The 17,456-nt window shown below is 47.5% G+C and overlaps 1 protein-coding gene across 6 annotated transcripts in view; it reads right to left on the bottom strand.

Moving 5' to 3' along the window:
- The window catches only part of hivep1 (HIVEP zinc finger 1), a 212,316-nt gene extending 196,540 nt beyond the window's left edge, over window positions 1–15,776 (bottom strand). For 2 of the 6 annotated variants that reach the window (XM_072560777.1, XM_072560772.1), the window contains exons 1-2: window positions 10,751–10,819; window positions 8,836–8,959 (exon numbers count right to left, since the gene is read on the bottom strand). In XM_072560777.1, the coding sequence (XP_072416878.1) occupies window positions 8,836–8,875 (40 nt within the window). In that variant the 5' untranslated portion in view covers window positions 8,876–8,959; window positions 10,751–10,819. The other 4 variants (XM_072560776.1, XM_072560774.1, XM_072560775.1 and 1 more) reach the window with 4 other exon arrangements.
- Between the last annotated feature and the right edge of the window lie 1,680 nt (window positions 15,777–17,456).

Raw genomic sequence — 17,456 nt, forward strand, 5'->3', positions numbered from 1 at the left:
GTGCGAAAAAAGATCTTTATTCAAATTGTTCACACCTTTCAAGCAACATTTCCTTTCGGTTTCCCACTGGGAAGTTCCATGCATGCCGATTGGCATGTCAACATATAGCTTCTGGAAACTGCTACCACACACAGACCTTGCATGTTCATACACACACAGGAAAAATTAGAGGGGTACGACTGACAAGGCCAGTTATATAAAGACAGTGAAAACTGTCAGGAGGGTGTTCTGCAAAACTCAAATTGTTTTTTTCTGCTTCATGTCTTCATATAGACCTTCATGTCACAAATGCGAACAAAATTCTTTACAAGGTTTTTCTGTTCAGATGTGAAATCCCAGAGACTATGGCTTTTGCCATTTCAGCTAGGGAAACAGGCACCACAAATGGCCAGGCATTCATCTTACTTTTCAATTGACACTTTACTTTCTCACACATTTAGCCATACATGCAGGCTTCGCACTTGCTTTCACAGACAGATCTCAATATTAAATCACGGCTTGCTAGTGCTCAATGTTTACATGCTCTTGTGTGACCTAACTATACTGATTGGTTGGCATATTAAGTAGACAAGTTTAAATAGATTTGATGAACCCAGAGATCCTAGTGCAGAATTTTGGCCTATCATGGGCATCAATCCAAGGGATTTCCCATTCTGCTGGCAGGAATGATTCACAACGTGACATAACCATTTTGTGACAGATAGTTTCATTCATCACAATTTCATTGTATTGAAAATTAATAAAATCACCCTCATCTTCAGAATCAAATAACACATCCATACCTTTGCCCTGAATGCCAATCATCAATACCATCTTCATTGGCAATCATGTCCTCCTGTTTCCACAAATAAATATCTTCCACTTTTCTTGAATGATTTAATGACAAACTCCATTCTGATTTCATCTCAAACTTCTATATTCTATTCACACAGGACTGTTAACCACATAGCCCCATGTGTTGTATCACAAAGCTGGTCCCTTTTTTCTAGAAGCTGTTCCTTTTTTCAAGGATCCTGTGTCCCTTGGTTTTTCTCTCAGGAGGGGTCATGAAACCCTCCTAGCTCCGAGTTGACTAATTTGGTACAGAGATGAAAAAGGATGTTGAGAGGCCTTTTGTTTACATGTGAATAGATGAGACTTCAAGCCAAAGTGGTCATGTTTTAGAAGTGACCTGTATAATATGTCAGCTCTCTAGCTGAGCAGTTCAGTCCAGAACTAGTTAGGAGTTCAGCTGTGTGGAAACAGGCTGCTAAATTCTCTCTATCCTTCTGCCCCTCTAAATTCAATCTGTAAGCATTTGTTTCATTTTTACAGTTTTTTAAAGGGGGTTTGCTTATTGGGACTGTTGTGAGAAACTGTTTAAGTATGTTAAAGCATTGCCTAAATTTGATGAGAAGGACGTGGAAGCCTTTTTCATCTCAGTTGAAAAGGGTGTCTAAACAAACGCAGTAGCCAGTGGCAATGTGGGTTTTGTTGATCTAAACGAAACTTGTAGGTAGGGCTAGTGAGGTTTTTCACATCGCTATCGAAGGAGGTGAAAAACACCATTTTAAGTGCATATGAGCTGATAGACAACATTTCAGAAATCTAAGGAGGGACCCAGGTCAAATCACATTGAATTTGAAAAATCAAACAGTAATTTCGATAGATGGATAACCGCTTTAAAAATCGACCAAACTTATGAAGCCATTAGAGAGAGGTAATTATTTTGGAGGAATTCAAAAGTTCACTGCCCGAAGTAGTGCGAACTCATGTGGAAGAACAGAGAGTTAAAACAACAAGGTTAGCAACTGAAGTGGCTGAGAATTATGACCTGGTCCATAAAACACTGTTTGGCTTCCAAAATTAATTTCAGTCTGAGGGATAGAAATTGGGCAAAGAGAAATCCTCATGTAGAAAGAAAAAGGTAGATCTCAGTGAAGATTATAAGGATAACTTACCAGCAGGTAAAAAAGAAACCCTTCGGGGGGGACAAAGAAGTTAAAAAGCTCCAGTGTTTTCATTGTAATAAAGTGGGCCACATGAAATCAGTGTTGGTGGGCTAGGAGAAAGCCAGATGTAGGAAAACCAGATGAGCCTGGGAGTTTTGTTGGACTAGTAACAAAAAGCACAAGGGAAGTTAGACAACTGCCTCAGAGTGTACAAGATGATCAGAGGTTGATTAAGGAGAAAGTACCAGATCTGCTTAAAAAGTATACATGGAAGAGTAAAGTTTATTCACATAGGGAAGGAGTAACAGGTTAAGAAGTTACAACATAAAGGGGCACAGGATCCTCTCAGTCTGTAATGCTGAAGGATGAGGAGATATGTACTCCTGATGGACTGTTGCCAGAAAAGGTACTGGTAACAGGAATTCATGGTGAGGCAAAAAGTGCTCAGTTATGTAAAGTGAGGCTAGAGAGTCCAGAGAAGAGTGGAGAATTTGTGGTAGGAGTACTGGACAAACTCTCAGCTCCAGGAATACAATTTGTCCATGCAAATGATATTGCTGATTCACAGGTAGGCATGCTGTGAAAAGCCAGTGGAGGCGCAGGCAACTGAAGAAATGAAGGAAGGATATTTATCCAGGAATTTTCCCACATTGTGTGATCACAAGATCACAGAGGCACAAGTTGAAGCAGGAGAGATCAAAAGGCACAGATAAGGAAGCTGACATAACTTTATCAGGGACTTTTTTTGAACAGATAAGTGGGACAGAGCAGAAGCAACTAGGTAAGCATGCAAGCATCTTTAGCTCTGCTATGTTTATTGAGTTACAGCACAAAGATGAGAACTTAAGTCAGTTGTATCAAAAGGCATATACAGAGAAGGAGTGAATGCATCCCTTTGTGTCATCACTTAACAAATGATTTCTTAATAAGGAAATGGAGACCATCACACATTCAAGCAGAAAAGTGGACAAAGATTCCAGCTCAGCGAGCAAACTTATATCCAAAATCTCAACCTGAGCTAAAAATCTTCTCAAAACTCAAATTGTTTTGCCAGTAAGGTATAGAAAAAAGATGCTGCAAGTGGCCCTTGAGCTACCCATTTAAGGGGTGAGGAAAACACAGGCTAAAATACAAAGACATTTTTACTGACCTGGACTACACAAGGATGTAGTTGAATTTTGCAAGATGTGTTATACATGTCAGCTAATCAGAAAACCACAGGCAGTAATAAAACCTGCACCTTTAATACCCATTCCAGCATTTGAGGAACCTTTCACAAGAGTCTTGACATGTAGGTCCACTACCTCAAACAAAAAGTGGGAATAAATATTTATTAACAATAATGGATGTGTTGACTAGATTTCCAGAGGCAATCCTATTACGCAATATCACAGCTAAAAGGGTTGTGGAAGATTTACTTAATTTTTTTGCGAGATACACTCTACCAATGGAGATCCAGTCAGATCAAGGGTCAAATTTCACATCCAAACTATTCAAGGAGGTTATGGATAATTGGGGAATAAAGCATTTCAAATCTACTGCGTACCGTCCAGAATCACAGGGAGCGCTAGAGAGATGGCATCAAATGCTAAAGACCATGTTGAGGGCTTATGGTCAGGATTATCCAGGCGATTGGGAAAGGGAGTTCCGTTTGTACTTTTTGCGATCAGAGATGCACCAAATGAATCAACCAAATTCAGTCCATATGAATTAATTTTTGGGCATGAAGTAAGAGGACCATTAAAATTGATTAAGGAGAAATTAATAGGTCAGAATATTTGGACTATGTATCAAATTTTTGAGAACAAATAAATAGAGCTGGAGAGTTGGCTAGACAGCATTTAAAAGTATCACAGCATACAATGAAACAGGAAGCAGATAAGAAATCACAAATTTGCAATTTTGCAATTGGGAATAAGGTATTGGTGTTATTTGCAGTCACAGGTGAGCTTTTAAAAGCAAGGTTTAGTGGACCTTATCAAATCTAGAGGAAATCGAGTGAGGTGAACTACTTGATAAAGACTCCAGAAAGGAAGAAATCCCAGACTCTGTCATGTGAATATGCTCAAAAGGTATTTTGATAGGGAAGGAAAGTAAGAGAAGAATTACAGCACAGAAAGATGAACCAGATTGAGGATTCTGAATTGGACATTCCTCAAATCAAATTGGACAATGAAAAAGTTGTCAAAAATTGGAATAAATTATTGAGTTACCTTCCATAAGGAAAATCGAAATTTTTGGTGCTGGTGCTGGTGCAGTGCTGGTGTTTTTATCACTAGCACTGCATCTGTTATGAACTAGGCCAGACCACTCAAAACATTCTTCAGCATGCAGCCCAGTCCATAACTTTGCAATTTATTTTGCTAAGTGTACGTGGAAACTACCCAGAGTAAGTTAGTTAGGTTGACTACCAGGATTTAAGATAGACAAAAATATATTCACAACATTACACAAAGAACAGAATAAAGAACCCCTACAGAACTCATTCAATCCAAACTAGACTTAATTATGCTGTTCCGAAATCCCAATAAGCAAACCCCTTTAAAATAAATCAGTAAAATGGAACAAATGCTTACAAGTTGAAATTACAGGGGCAGAGGGCGAGAGAGAGTTTAGCAGCCTGTTTCCACACAGCTGAATTCCTAGCTAGTTCTGGACTGAATTGCTCAGCTAGAGAGTTGGCCACATCCCTTTCATTATACAGGTCATTCTAAAGCATGACCATTTTGGCCTGAAGTCCCATCTGTTTACATAGAAACAAAAGGCCTCTCAACATCATTTTTCATCTCTGAAAACAAGTCGACTCGGAGCTAGGAGGGTTTTATGACCCCTCTGAGAGAAAATCCAAGGACACAGTATCCTTGAGAAAAGGAACTGCTTCGAGAAAAAAGGGACCAGCTTTGTGACAGTTGTCATCTATCATCCAGACATTATTTCTTTTTCCATCATGCTATCCCTGAACAGCTCGTTTAGAGAGACATCCAATAGTTGAACATGGCTAATATCACTGAAATATTATTGTTTTGCAATTAGCTTTCATCAACATCATTGATGAGGTGTGTTCTGAATATGTTACAGATGAGAAGACTTTTGTCTTTATGTAATCCTCCTCCTGGTGAGAAACCTCAAACTTTCTATATTTTTCCCAGCCAACTGTCTTCACGAACATTGTTTTCTCATCAAATTTGTTTATCATTTGACTGGTTGCTATATCAAAAGTTCAAGGAAGTCTTATCCACATTCACAACACAATCCAACCTCTATATGTTCTTTTCTCATGTTTGATTATAAGCCTTACACATATGACAAGAATGTCATCTAATTCTATTGGGAGACAGTGAAACCTTGGTCTTCTGTTACAGTGCAAAATTACTTATTTTCATAAATCTGATACACCAAAAGTCAACTCTGAAATCGGCAACAATGAATTTGGATATATCAATAAACAGAGTCCATTGACAGCAATTCTCATCAACATATTTTGCAAATTTAACTTCTATTGGCAGCCACTTTCTTAGGCACATTCCCAAGGTCTAACATGCTTCCCCATTACTTGGAATTTTCCAGCTGCCTCTGAATTATTTGTTTGCTTTGCAAACTCAACATTAGTTTGAAATGGACAATGTATCTATGGTCCTTCTTAATACCATGTTGCCATAGTAGAAAGAGCGGGCTGTGCAGGAACACTGTGCACCACTGAGCCGGTAACTTTGGCATCACATGCTCTCACGTGCAAACACGAAAACCAAACTGCCACCTTCAATGGTATGATATTCTATAATTCTATCATGTAGGTATAATCAGGGTGAGTCTGACATTAGCAAAGAGAGAGTGACAAGTACAAACAGTTTAGACTCTTTGGCTAAAAATCATAAGTCCGCTATACATGAGATGCACAACTTTTTAAATGACTAGTCAGACGTCAACTTTTACATGACACCAGAATTACTCAAGTTTATGATACTTCACTTACTTGATACAGAGGTTACAATCGGAGAGCTTCTAAACTCTGTATACAGTATCAATACAGCACCAACATGCAATTAAAATAATTTTAATCCAAAGTGTTGCAAATGTATGCATGTCACATTAATTTGAAGTTAACGAAGTGTGATAGTAAATAAGGGCACCTAATAAGATAGTTAAAATGTTCACAAGTGTTAGAAAATAACACCACCAACCCTTAACTTCAGATATTAAAACGTGGAATTCAATTAGGATTGCCAAATTGAAAACTTTTACCTCAGAGCAAGTTTTAAACAAAATTTTATTTTTCTTACTGGTTCATTTCTATATCCTGCAATTTAAATATATTATCAGGTCAAAGCTTAAACCTTGAAGCCACCATTAAGCTGAATGTGGAAAGTTTGTACATTCTCCCCATGTCTGTGTGGGTTTCCTCCAGGCGCTCAGGTTTCCTCCCACAGTCCAAAAGATGTGCAGGTCAGGTGAACTGGCCATGCTAAATTGCCCATAGTGTTAGGTGCATTAGGTGCATTAGGGGGAAATAGGTCTGGGGGTTACTCTTCGGAGGGTCGGTGTGGACTTGTTGGGCCGAAGGGCCTGCTTCCATACTGTAGGGAATCTAATTACCTATGTATACAGATTCCAATTTCAACTTTCTTCCTCATCCCCTCATAAGCTTACATAAACTGAGAAAAATATTACTGTGACAAATTAAGAATACAATAGAACAAAAACATTATAATCTCAATTTTACTATACAGTAAGTTTTTTTAAGGAATAAGCTCTTTGATACAAAACTACAAAGTTAATTCAGAAGATCAGACAGTATCTTTCAAAGGTGAAATCCTGATCTTCACACTATTTAGAACATTTCAAAATTCCAAACGTTTCAAGTGCACCTTAGTGTTTTAGAGCAAGCTTTGATAATACCTTGCTTTTAAAACCTCTTGCACAAGGCTGAAGTGGCAGACTCTCAGAGATTTAGATGATATCATCTGGATTGTGATTTATGGTAGAATCCTAGAAGTCTGGCAAGATCTACCTCTGTCAGTAGTAATTTGATGCATCTTTTACGCATCTGCTTAACAGCAAAGTGAGTTTCTTGCTAGGCAGCAGTGAGTTGCCAATTAATGGAGATTATAACTTGCTAAACGCCTATTAACGGCACAACTCACCCATTAATACAGGTCGTTCTTCTATAAAGTGCATTTAATGAGCACGAATTGGTTATAAAGTGATTGATGAATTGTGGATTGGTTGCTTGTATCAAAATTCAAAGAAGTCTTATCCATGTTCACAACACAATCCAATCTGTACATGTTCTTTTCTCATGTTTGATTATAAGCCATAGAGATGTGACAAGAATGTCATCTGTGGGAGACAGTGAAATCTTGGTCTTCTGTTACAGTGCAAAATTATTTTTTGTTTTCTTAAATCTGATACACCATCAAAAGTCAACTCTGAAATCTGTTAACACTAAATTTGGATATATCAGTAAACTGATAGTTGTGGAAGAAGGATAAATCCTGCAAAGAGACAGGCATAGTTCAGGTATATGTGGGTGCCCATGGCCAGCCCTTTGGTTTATAGGAAATGGGAGGAATCTTAAAAAAAACTGTTGAGGGTGAGAATCAATTCTGTCAAACAAATGAGAGTATCACTAGAGAAGGACTGGTTGGGCCTACGGGAAAGGATGAAGCGAGGGGTTTTAGGCCCTACATGTGGGGGACATGGGTATTAAGGGTCTGTATATCCATGGTGAACAAGTACTGTTTGGGGCCAGAAAATTGTAAGTTTTGGAAGAAGTGGAGAGCATGGGTTGTGTCATTTTTGAAGGTAGGGAGTTCCTGGACTAAAGGGGAAAGAACGGAGTTGAGGTATGAGGAGATGAGTTCGGTGGGGCAGGAGCAGGTAAAGACAATGGATCAACTGAGGCAGTCAGATATATGGAATTTTGGTGGAGGATACAAACAGACAGTGCAGGGTTGGGGAATTATCAGGTTGGAGACTGTGGACGGGAGATTTCCAAAGTGGCGAGCGTGTTGATGGTCTGGAAGATGATGTCTTGGTGATCAGAGGTGGACTGCTTTAGCAACTCAAGCCAAACAGGACTTATTGAGATATATATTTTGATGGAAGGAAAGCATTTCAGCAATCTCCATTTAAGATGTGCTCAGAGCAGATCAGTTTTGTTACCCTGACCTTCATTCTGTTTTACTCCAGTGCCAGGTCAGATCAAAAGCCCTGAATTCAGGCACTATTTACATTATAACTGCAATATCAATGTGACAGTGATATATCCCAATGCCTTGTACATTTTAATAGCTAATGAGCAGATCTTAGTTTCGATGATATTGGCATTTCTCACTCTCTCAAACTTCAGATTAATTTGTTGCCAGTCTTGCATCATTCTAACCTCACCAAAAGGTGTCCCATTTAGATTAGGGTAAATTGTCTTTAATGATGGACATTTCTCAGTTCATTCCAGTTATATAAATGAAATGATTTATTGTGTATACACAAGGTTCTTTATGAGTAATCTGTGATCCTTACCAAAATAATTGCTTTAAGTTCTCCTTTTACAAATAAAGACTTAATATAGCATATTGGAGTTTGATCATATTAGTCAATGACACTGTAAATTTATAAATCCTAATTCAGTCATTTGTTTATATTCTTCCAATTATTGAAAGATACTTCAGTGAAGTTCCTCATACTATTTTCAACCACCAGCATTTTAAGATTGATCACAGTGCCAACTTGTGCACTAAAACATCTGGACTTTTTTTGTAAATTTAACCAAAAGATTAGTAATACAACTGAAAGACTGGACAACAGATTGAACATCTCAATAATAATAACGTACATTGAAAATTAGAAATTAGGCCAACAACTAGACATTTTTAAAAGATATATAAATGATATTGGCAATTCTCACCTCTTAGAGGCTTAGGATTAACTTGTTTCCGACGTGGCATGTTCCAGCCTCACCAAAGTGAAGGGAGGCAAAGAGAGGGATGGCGGAAAGGCCGCCTGGCACTGACCAAACACCATCAAAACAACTGAAAGATAAAAATTAATATGGTAAAAGTCATTCCCCACATCTGATAAAATCAGGAAGAAAGTATACAACAAAAGCAATCTGTTTTAGGAGGCACAAAGTATAAAATTGATGTCTTTTCTAGGAGGGGGAAAAAGATATTCTTCTCCACAATAATTGAGAGTATGCAGTTTGCACTAACTCAAAAGTCAAATTTGGGAGTCTGCAAAGTGATATGTAATGTGGTGGAAAGGTAAAACTTTCCAAATCTGAGCCTTCTCACATACAATCAATACAAAATGATTACATATTAAAAGTTATGCTTTCCTTTCTTGTCCAACTCCCAAATCTATTCATAAATATTAAATGCAGTCAGCCCCTTTATGATGCATCTCACAATATGATCCAAAAACCAACTTTATTACACACTAAAGACATGTAGAGGAATACAATGTTTTCGTGGTGTTTGCAATACTCAAAATAATTTCCCAGATTCACTATAACAAGTTATCAAACAAAGGCAGTGTTTCTTCAGAGAATACCAGGAATGATGACTACAATTCACCACCTGATAAAGGAGCAGCACTCTGAAAACCAGTGCTTCCAAATAAACCTGTTGGACTATAACCTGGTGTTGTGTGATTTTTAACTTTGTACACCCCAGTCCACCTCCAAGTCATGACAATTCAAATGCACTTAATTGCAAATATTTTGGGAAAACCAATGCTTTTTTGGGTAGAAATCAAAATGCAGCTTACTCCAGACCCATGGATTTTCATGCTGGTAGATCGACATCAATTTTGGTAGAGCTATTAAATCTATTACTTGAACAATGCTCTCAGCAAATAACTGCAGAGGGTGCTCAGATTAAAGTCACATTTTCAAAGTTTTGCCATTCAAATTTCAAGCTGGATTCCACATCTTACAAATAGAAGATCAAACTTAACATGGAGACAGGGCAACTTTTATTGGAATATATTCTTCAGAAAGTTGACATGTTTCAATTTTAGAATAAGATGCAATCAAAGCGGCATACAATACCAAATGTTTAACACACACTATCTCAATGTTTTCCTCAATCCTGTTCACAGTCACTTCAACATATGCCCCAAAACAAAGACTGAACTCTGCTACACCTACTCTTCTAAAATGGTTAGCTGTTAGCTGGCAAAACTCTTTCAGCCTCCAGAGCATAACCATCGATACTAAATAAAAGAAATGTTCAAAGATAATGCAAAATGCTGCTGCCTCGAAAGCAAAGAGGTTAACTGCAAATCTGGGACGTCTGCTCTTCCAAATCTCAAGAGTAGTAAATGTTATGTCTATGTAAAGTAGGAGAAGGCAGAAAGTGATAGTAGAAATGAAAAGATTGGATTAGAGCAAAGGCTTCATCCACCCCAGTCCAACACTGGCTCTTCCACATCATTACAGTCAAGGGATCACACTGAAGGCAGATGGAAGGAACAAACTACAAAGCAAAATGAAATTAGAAGTAAAAATACAGACAAAAGAGGCACAGAATCAGAGCAAGAGGTGTGCAGGTAGGCCATTAGATTTCACAGGAGGGATACAGCAAGAAAGAGTAGAAGGTGCTGATCACACTTGGGTGAAGGCTGATCAAAGAGAAGGGGGAAGAATGACAGGGGTGGGGGAGGGGTAGATGTAGGAAGCAGGTGGGGGTCATGGATCAAGGGAGGAAATCACAAAGGAGTGGGAGCTGGCACTCAGTCAGCAGTGTCCCAGTCAGTAGGCCCCCATCGTCAGACAGGCAAGCGAGGGAGCTAGCCACCCGGCTACTCCATCACTCTCTCACCTCCTTCTCCTCCTCTTTGGAGCCGGGGCTGGAAGCGGCTGCCAGGCTTGCCCCATGACGTCAGCGGAGCTCCCGTCCCGCCCCGCCCCGCCCCGCCCCCCCCCCCTCCCCGCGCGCTACTGCGGGCGGGGCTGGGCTGGGCGGGGGATGACGTAAGGGAAGCGCGAGCAGCGGACCGCCCCGCCCACAGACAAGGAGCAGCTGCTGATTGGTCGGGTGCGGTGCCGAGTCTGGAGTTCCCCCCCTCCCCCCTCGGCGGGGCCCCTCTGTACATCCCTCGGAGTGACGGATATCCCGGAGGTTCCTCGCTGTCAGCTCACGTTGTGTCCTTCACACACTGGGCTTTCCCATTGCTTCCAGGTACCTCAGCACCTCCCCCATTCCACCCCCACCCCTCACACACACCGACAATTTATTTAAAATTCACCAACCAGCGGAAGATGCGCCGTGTAAGAACTGCCGCCCGTGCAGCAGATTACCGTCACTGCTGCTGCTGACAAACCCCCGGCAGCACAGGGGGAGGAGGGGGGGTGCCCGGTGCCTTCCTGACCCGGGCTGTGCTGACGTACTAAACCCCAACCTTGTGCGTGTCTTTTTAAATATATATATAATTGCAGTGAGGAAGGCGGAACGGAATCCTCTGGAGGGCACCAGCCAGTAGTCGAGATGAATAAGCACTGCCTTGTGAACGTGAAGATCCCCCCCCACCCCCACAGCTCTTCCCTCCCTCCTCCCTCCCCCCCCCACAGCTCTTCCCTCCCTCCTCCCTCCCCCCCCACAGCTCTTCCCTCCCTCCCTCCCCCCCCACAGCTCTTCCTCCTCCCCCCCCCCACAGCTCTTCCTCCTCCCCCCCCCCACAGCTCTTCCTCCTCCCCCCCCCCCCACAGCTCTTCCTACCCCCCCCCACAGCTCTTCCTCCCCCCACAGCTCTTCTCTTCCCCCCCCACAGCTCTTCTCCCCACCCCCCCACAGCTCTTCTCCCACCCCCCCACAGCTCTTCTCTTCACCCCTCCCCCCCACAGCTCTTCTCCCCCCACCCCTTCTCCCCCACCCCCACTCCCTCCACCTCCACCTCTTCTCCCCCACCCCCACTTCTCCCCCACCCCCAGCTCTTCTCCTCCTCTCCCACCCCCACCTCTTCTCCTCCTCCTCCACCCCCACTCTTCCACCCCCTCTCCTCCACCCCCACCCCTTCTCCTCCACCCCCACCCCTTCTCCCCCACCCTCTCTCCCCACCCCTTCTCCCCCACCCCCACCCCTTCTCCCCCCCACCCCTCCTCCTTCTCCCCACCCCCACCCCTCCTCCCCCACCCCTTCTCCCCCCCACCCCTCCTCCTTCTCCCCCACCCCCACCCCTCCTCCCCCACCCCTCCTCCCCCTCCTCCCCCTCCCCCACCCCTCCTCCCCCTCCCCCACCCCTCCTCCCCCACCCCCTCCTCCCCCTCCCCCACCCCTCCTCCCCACCCCTCCTCCCCCACCCCTCCTCCCCCTCCCCCCCCACCCCTCCTCCCCCTCCCCCACCCCTCCTCCCCCACCCCCCCTCCCCTCCTCCCCCTCCTCCACCCCTCCTCCCCCTCCTCCACCCCTCCTCCCCCTCCCCCACCCCTCCTCCCCCACCCCTCCTCCCCCTCCCCTCCTCCCCCTCCCCCACCCCCCTCCCCCACCCTCCTCCCCCACCCCTCCTCCCCCTCCCCTCCTCCCCCTCCCCCTTCTCCCCCACCCCTCCTCCCCCACCTCCTCCCCCTCCTCCCCCTCCCCCTTCTCCCCTCCCCCTCCTCCCCCTCCCCCTTCTCCCCCTCCCCCTTCTCCCCCTTCTCCCCCACCTCCCCCACCCCTCCCCCTTCTCCCCTCCCCTTCTCCCCCTTCTCCCCCACCCCTCCCCCTTCTCCCCCACCCCTCCCCCTTCTCCCCCACCCCTCCTCCTTCTCCCCCACCCCTCCTCCTTCTCCCCCACCCCTCCTCCTTCTCCCCACCCCTCCTCCCTCTCCCCACCCCTTCTCCCCCTCCCCCACCCCTCCTCCTTCTCCCCCTCCCCCACCCCTCCTCCTTCTCCCCCCACCCCTCCTCCTTCTCCCCCACCCCTCCTCCTTCTCCCCCACCCCTCCTCCTTCTCCCCCACCCCTCCTCCTTCTCCCCCACCCCTCCTCCTTCTCCCCCACCCCTCCTCCTTCTCCCCCACCCCTCCTCCTTCTCCCCCACCCCTCCTCCTTCTCCCCCACCCCTCCTCCTTCTCCCCCACCCCTCCTCCTTCTCCCCCACCCCTTCTCCCCCTCCCCCGCCCCTCCTCCTTCTCCCCCTCCCCCGCCCCTCCTCCTTCTCCCCCTCCCCCACCCCTCCTCCTTCTCCCCCTCCCCCACCCCTCCTCCTTCTCCCCCCTCCCCCACCCCTCCTCCTTCTCCCCCTCCCCCACCCCTCCTCCTTCTCCCCCTCCACCTTCTCCCCCTCCTCCTTCTCCCCCTCCACCACCCCCCCCTCCTCCTTCTCCCCCCTCCACCACCCCCCCTCCTCCTTCTCCCCCTCCACCACCCCCCCCTCCTCCTTCTCCCCTCCACCACCCCTACCCCTCCCCCTCCTCCTTCTCCCCCACCCCTCCCCCTCCCCCACCCCTCCCCCTCCCCCTCCTTCTCCCCCACCCCTCCCCCTCCTTCTCCCCCACCCCTCCCCCTCCTTCTCCCCCACCCCTCCCCCTCCTTCTCCCCCACCCCTCCCCCTCCTTCTCCCCCACCCCCTCCTCCTCCTTCTCCCCCACCCCCTCCTCCTTCCCCCCCACCCCTCCCCCTCCTCCTTCCCCCCCACCCCTCCCCCTCCTCCTTCCCCCCCACCCCTCCCCCTCCTCCTTCCCCCCCACCCCTACCCCTACCCCTCCTCCTTCCCCCCCACCCCTACCCCTACCCCTCCTCCTTCCCCCCCACCCCTACCCCTACCCCTCCTCCTTCCCCCCCACCCCTACCCCTCCTCCTTCCCCCCCACCCCTACCCCTCCTCCTTCCCCCCACCCCTACCCCTACCCCTCCTCCTTCCCCCCCACCCCTACCCCTCCTCCTTCCCCCCCACCCCTACCCCTCCTCCTTCCCCCCCACCCCTACCCCTCCTCCTTCCCCCCCACCCCTACCCCTCCTCCTTCCCCCCCACCCCTACCCCTACCCCTCCTCCTTCCCCCCCACCCCTACCCCTCCTCCTTCCCCCCCACCCCTACCCCTCCTCCTTCCCCCCCACCCCTACCCCTCCTCCTTCCCCCCTACCCCTCCTCCTTCTCCCCCACCCCTCCTCCTTCTCCCCCACCCCTCCTCCTTCTCCCCCACCCCTCCTCCTTCTCCTTCTCCCCCACCCCTCCTCCTTCTCCTTCTCCCCACCCCTACCCCTCCTCCTTCTCCCCCACCCCTACCCCTCCTCCTTCTCCCCCACCCCTACCCCTCCTCCTTCTCCCCCACCCTACCCCTCCTCCTTCTCCCCCACCCCTACCCCTCCTCCTTCTCCCCCACCCCTACCCCTCCTCCTTCTCCCCCACCCCTACCCCTCCTCCTTCTCCCCCACCCCTACCCCTCCTCCTTCTCTCCCACCCCTACCCCTCCTCCTTCTCTCCCACCCCTACCCCTCCTCCTTCTCTCCCACCCCTACCCCTCCTCCTTCTCTCCCACCCCTACCCCTCCTCCTTCTCTCCCACCCCTACCCCTCCTCCTTCTCTCCCACACCCTACCCCTCCTCCTTCTCTCCCACCCCTACCCCTCCTCCTTCTCTCCCACCCCTACCCCTCCTCCTTCTCTCCCACCCCTACCCCTCCTCCTTCTCTCCCACCCCTACCCCTCCTCCTTCTCTCCCACCCCTACCCCTCCTCCTTCTCTCCCACCCCTACCCCTCCTCCTTCCTCCTTCCCACCCCTACCCCTCCTCCTTCTCTCCCACCCCTACCCCTCCTCCTTCTCTCCCACCCCTACCCCTCCTCCTTCTCTCCCACCCCTACCCCTCCTCCTTCTCTCCCACCCCTACCCCTCCTCCTTCTCTCCCACCCCTACCCCTCCTCCTTCTCTCCCACCCCTACCCCTCCTCCTTCTCTCCCACCCCTACCCCTCCTCCTTCTCTTCCACCCCTACCCCTCCTCCTTCTCTTCCACCCCTACCCCTCCTCCTTCTCTTCCACCCCTACCCCTCCTCCTTCTCTTCACCCATCCCCCAACCATCTCTCGATCCGGAAGCAATAGGCGGGTGATGGCGGAAACCCTCCGCAGCTCACCGACAAGGAGCACCCCCGGGAGGGAGGGGGGGTAGAGGGGTAAATATTTGAGGAAATTATCGTCTGGAATTGCCCTGCTTCAAAACATAGCCGCGTGCTGCGAAACACGTCCCTCGGTTTCCAAAACCAATGCAACAAACCTGAATTCTTTATTCTCCCACCCCCCCTCCTCCTCCCAATGAAGGGCGTCAATAAGTTAAATCGTTTTTAAAAATAAGACTCAACTTTGTATTTGACCTCGAGGACTACACGTAAGCGGTGGGAAGGTTTTTTTGCGTAGACGGTCTGTCTGGGAGGTTTTCATATAACGACCAGATAGTTCAGAAATTTCCAGATTAACACGTCAGCTTTCGGCATGAACGTAAAACTCTCTCTTCGCCTCCCTGAAGTGCAGGACCTAAATATTTGAAAGTTCCCATCTACATCAGAACTTTATATAAAACTCCTCGTTCACGCACAGGCACTTTGTCACTGGAATTACAACAGAAAACTTTCCCCTCCCTCAGCCTGCTCCCAGCACCGCCAACACTTTAGTTAAAACCCAATACACACCGGCAGACGAGAGTGCACAGCTCAGGCAGGGTCTTCAACTGGGGAAGCTGATTACAGCTTCATTAAAAATGTCAGTAGACTGACAAAGATTGCCACAGAACAACAATTCAAAGGAAAATCCGTAGCCGCTCCTATAGTAGTAGGAGCAGTTCAAAGGAAAAATTTCGGCCATTTTACATTTACTGATCTGAAAAAGACCGAACATAAAGGGAATGGAATTTTCTACCTTTGCGAACTGCAACGATTTCCGGCCTTAAATAGGTGTAAGACTCAGAACAGAAATAGGTTCAGAATTTGACAAATGTTCAGTCTGTAAACCGCAATTGTTTGTTGGTGCAGTAACAATAAATGGGAGCAAAATGTTGAGGACTATAACAGTGCTGTCATGTTGCTTTTAAAATATTACACGTTGATTAAAAATATTTTTTTATTTCAAAAATATACTTTATTCATAAAATATTTTGATGATCTGTACAATTGGTCATGCCATACATAAACATTCCATTTCTTTGCATACAGAGACAGAGTAATCATTCATATATACAGGTCTGTACGATTACTATCCACATATTTAGCTGGGGGGTCAGCGGAGCTCGCTTACTGCGTCGGCCCCCTGTGCTTAGGCAGGCAGACGTTACACGGTGGTCTTACCCCACCGCGCCTTGGCGGCAGCTGCCCCAAGCTTCAGCGCATCCCTCAACACAGTTCTTGACATTGGAATGTGCCAGTCTGCAACACTCAGTCGGGGTCAACTCCTTCAGCTGGAAGATCAACAGGTTTCGGACCGCCCAGAGTGCATCCTTCACCGAGTTGATGATCTTTCAGGCACAGTTAATGTTCGTCTTGGTGTGTGTCCCGGGGAACAGACCATAGAGCATGGAGTCCCGCATCATGGCACTGCTCGGCACGAACCTCGACAAACACCACTGCATTCCTCTCCAGCCATCTTCTGCATAGGCACATTCCAGAAGGAGATGTGTAACAGTCTCGTTCCCTCCCCCTCCCCGCAGCCGCTTCGAGGGCAGCATGCAGTGTGGCTGAGAATCCGGGCGTACATAAAGGATCTCACAGGCAGAGCCCTTCTCACCACCACCAAGCCATGTCTTGGTGCTTGTTGGAAAGTTCTGGCAATGAGGCATTCTGCCAAATGGCTTTGACCATCTGCTCAGGGAACTGCTCGATAGGACCCGCCCTCTCCTTTTCCCGAAGGGTCTCAAGGACACTACGTGCTGACCACTTCCTGATGGAGTTGTGGTCAAAGGTGCTTTTCTTCATAAACTTCTCCACGAAGGACAGGTGATACGGAACGATCCAACTACTTGGAGAGTTCCGTGGCAGCAAGGCCAGGCCCAGTCTTTGCAACACCGGGGGACAGGTAGAACCTCAGTAGGTAGTGACACTTGGTGTTTGCGTACCAGGGATCCACGCACAGCTTGATGCAGCCACACACAAAGGTAGCCATCAGGGTGAGGCTGGCTGCATCAAGCTGTATTTTTTCCTCCGTTGCCCAGATCTTTATACATAGAGTACCTTTGGACCCGGTCCATCTTTGGTCTGCATATAAATTGGAAGATGGCCCGGGTGACTGCAGCAGCACAGGTTCTGGGAATAGGCCAAACCTGCGCCACGTATAACAGCAATGACAGTGCCTCACACCTGATGACCAGGTTTTTTCCCGCAATGGAGAGCGACCATAGCTTCCATCTGCCCAGTTTCTGCCTCACTTTGCTGATACGCTCCTCCCAAGACTTGGCACACACCCCAGCCCCCCCGAACCAAATACCCAGCACCTTCAGGTGGTCGGCCTGACGGTGAAGGGGATCGAGGATTGGTCGGCCCGGTTCCTGAAGTACATGGCCTCGCTCTTGCCTCGGTTTACCCTGGCTCCCAAGGTCCGTTCGAACTGGTCACATATGCACATCAGTC

This window comes from Chiloscyllium punctatum, chromosome 41 (genome assembly GCF_047496795.1).
Source record: "Chiloscyllium punctatum isolate Juve2018m chromosome 41, sChiPun1.3, whole genome shotgun sequence".
NCBI classification, from domain to species: Eukaryota; Metazoa; Chordata; class Chondrichthyes; order Orectolobiformes; family Hemiscylliidae; genus Chiloscyllium; species Chiloscyllium punctatum.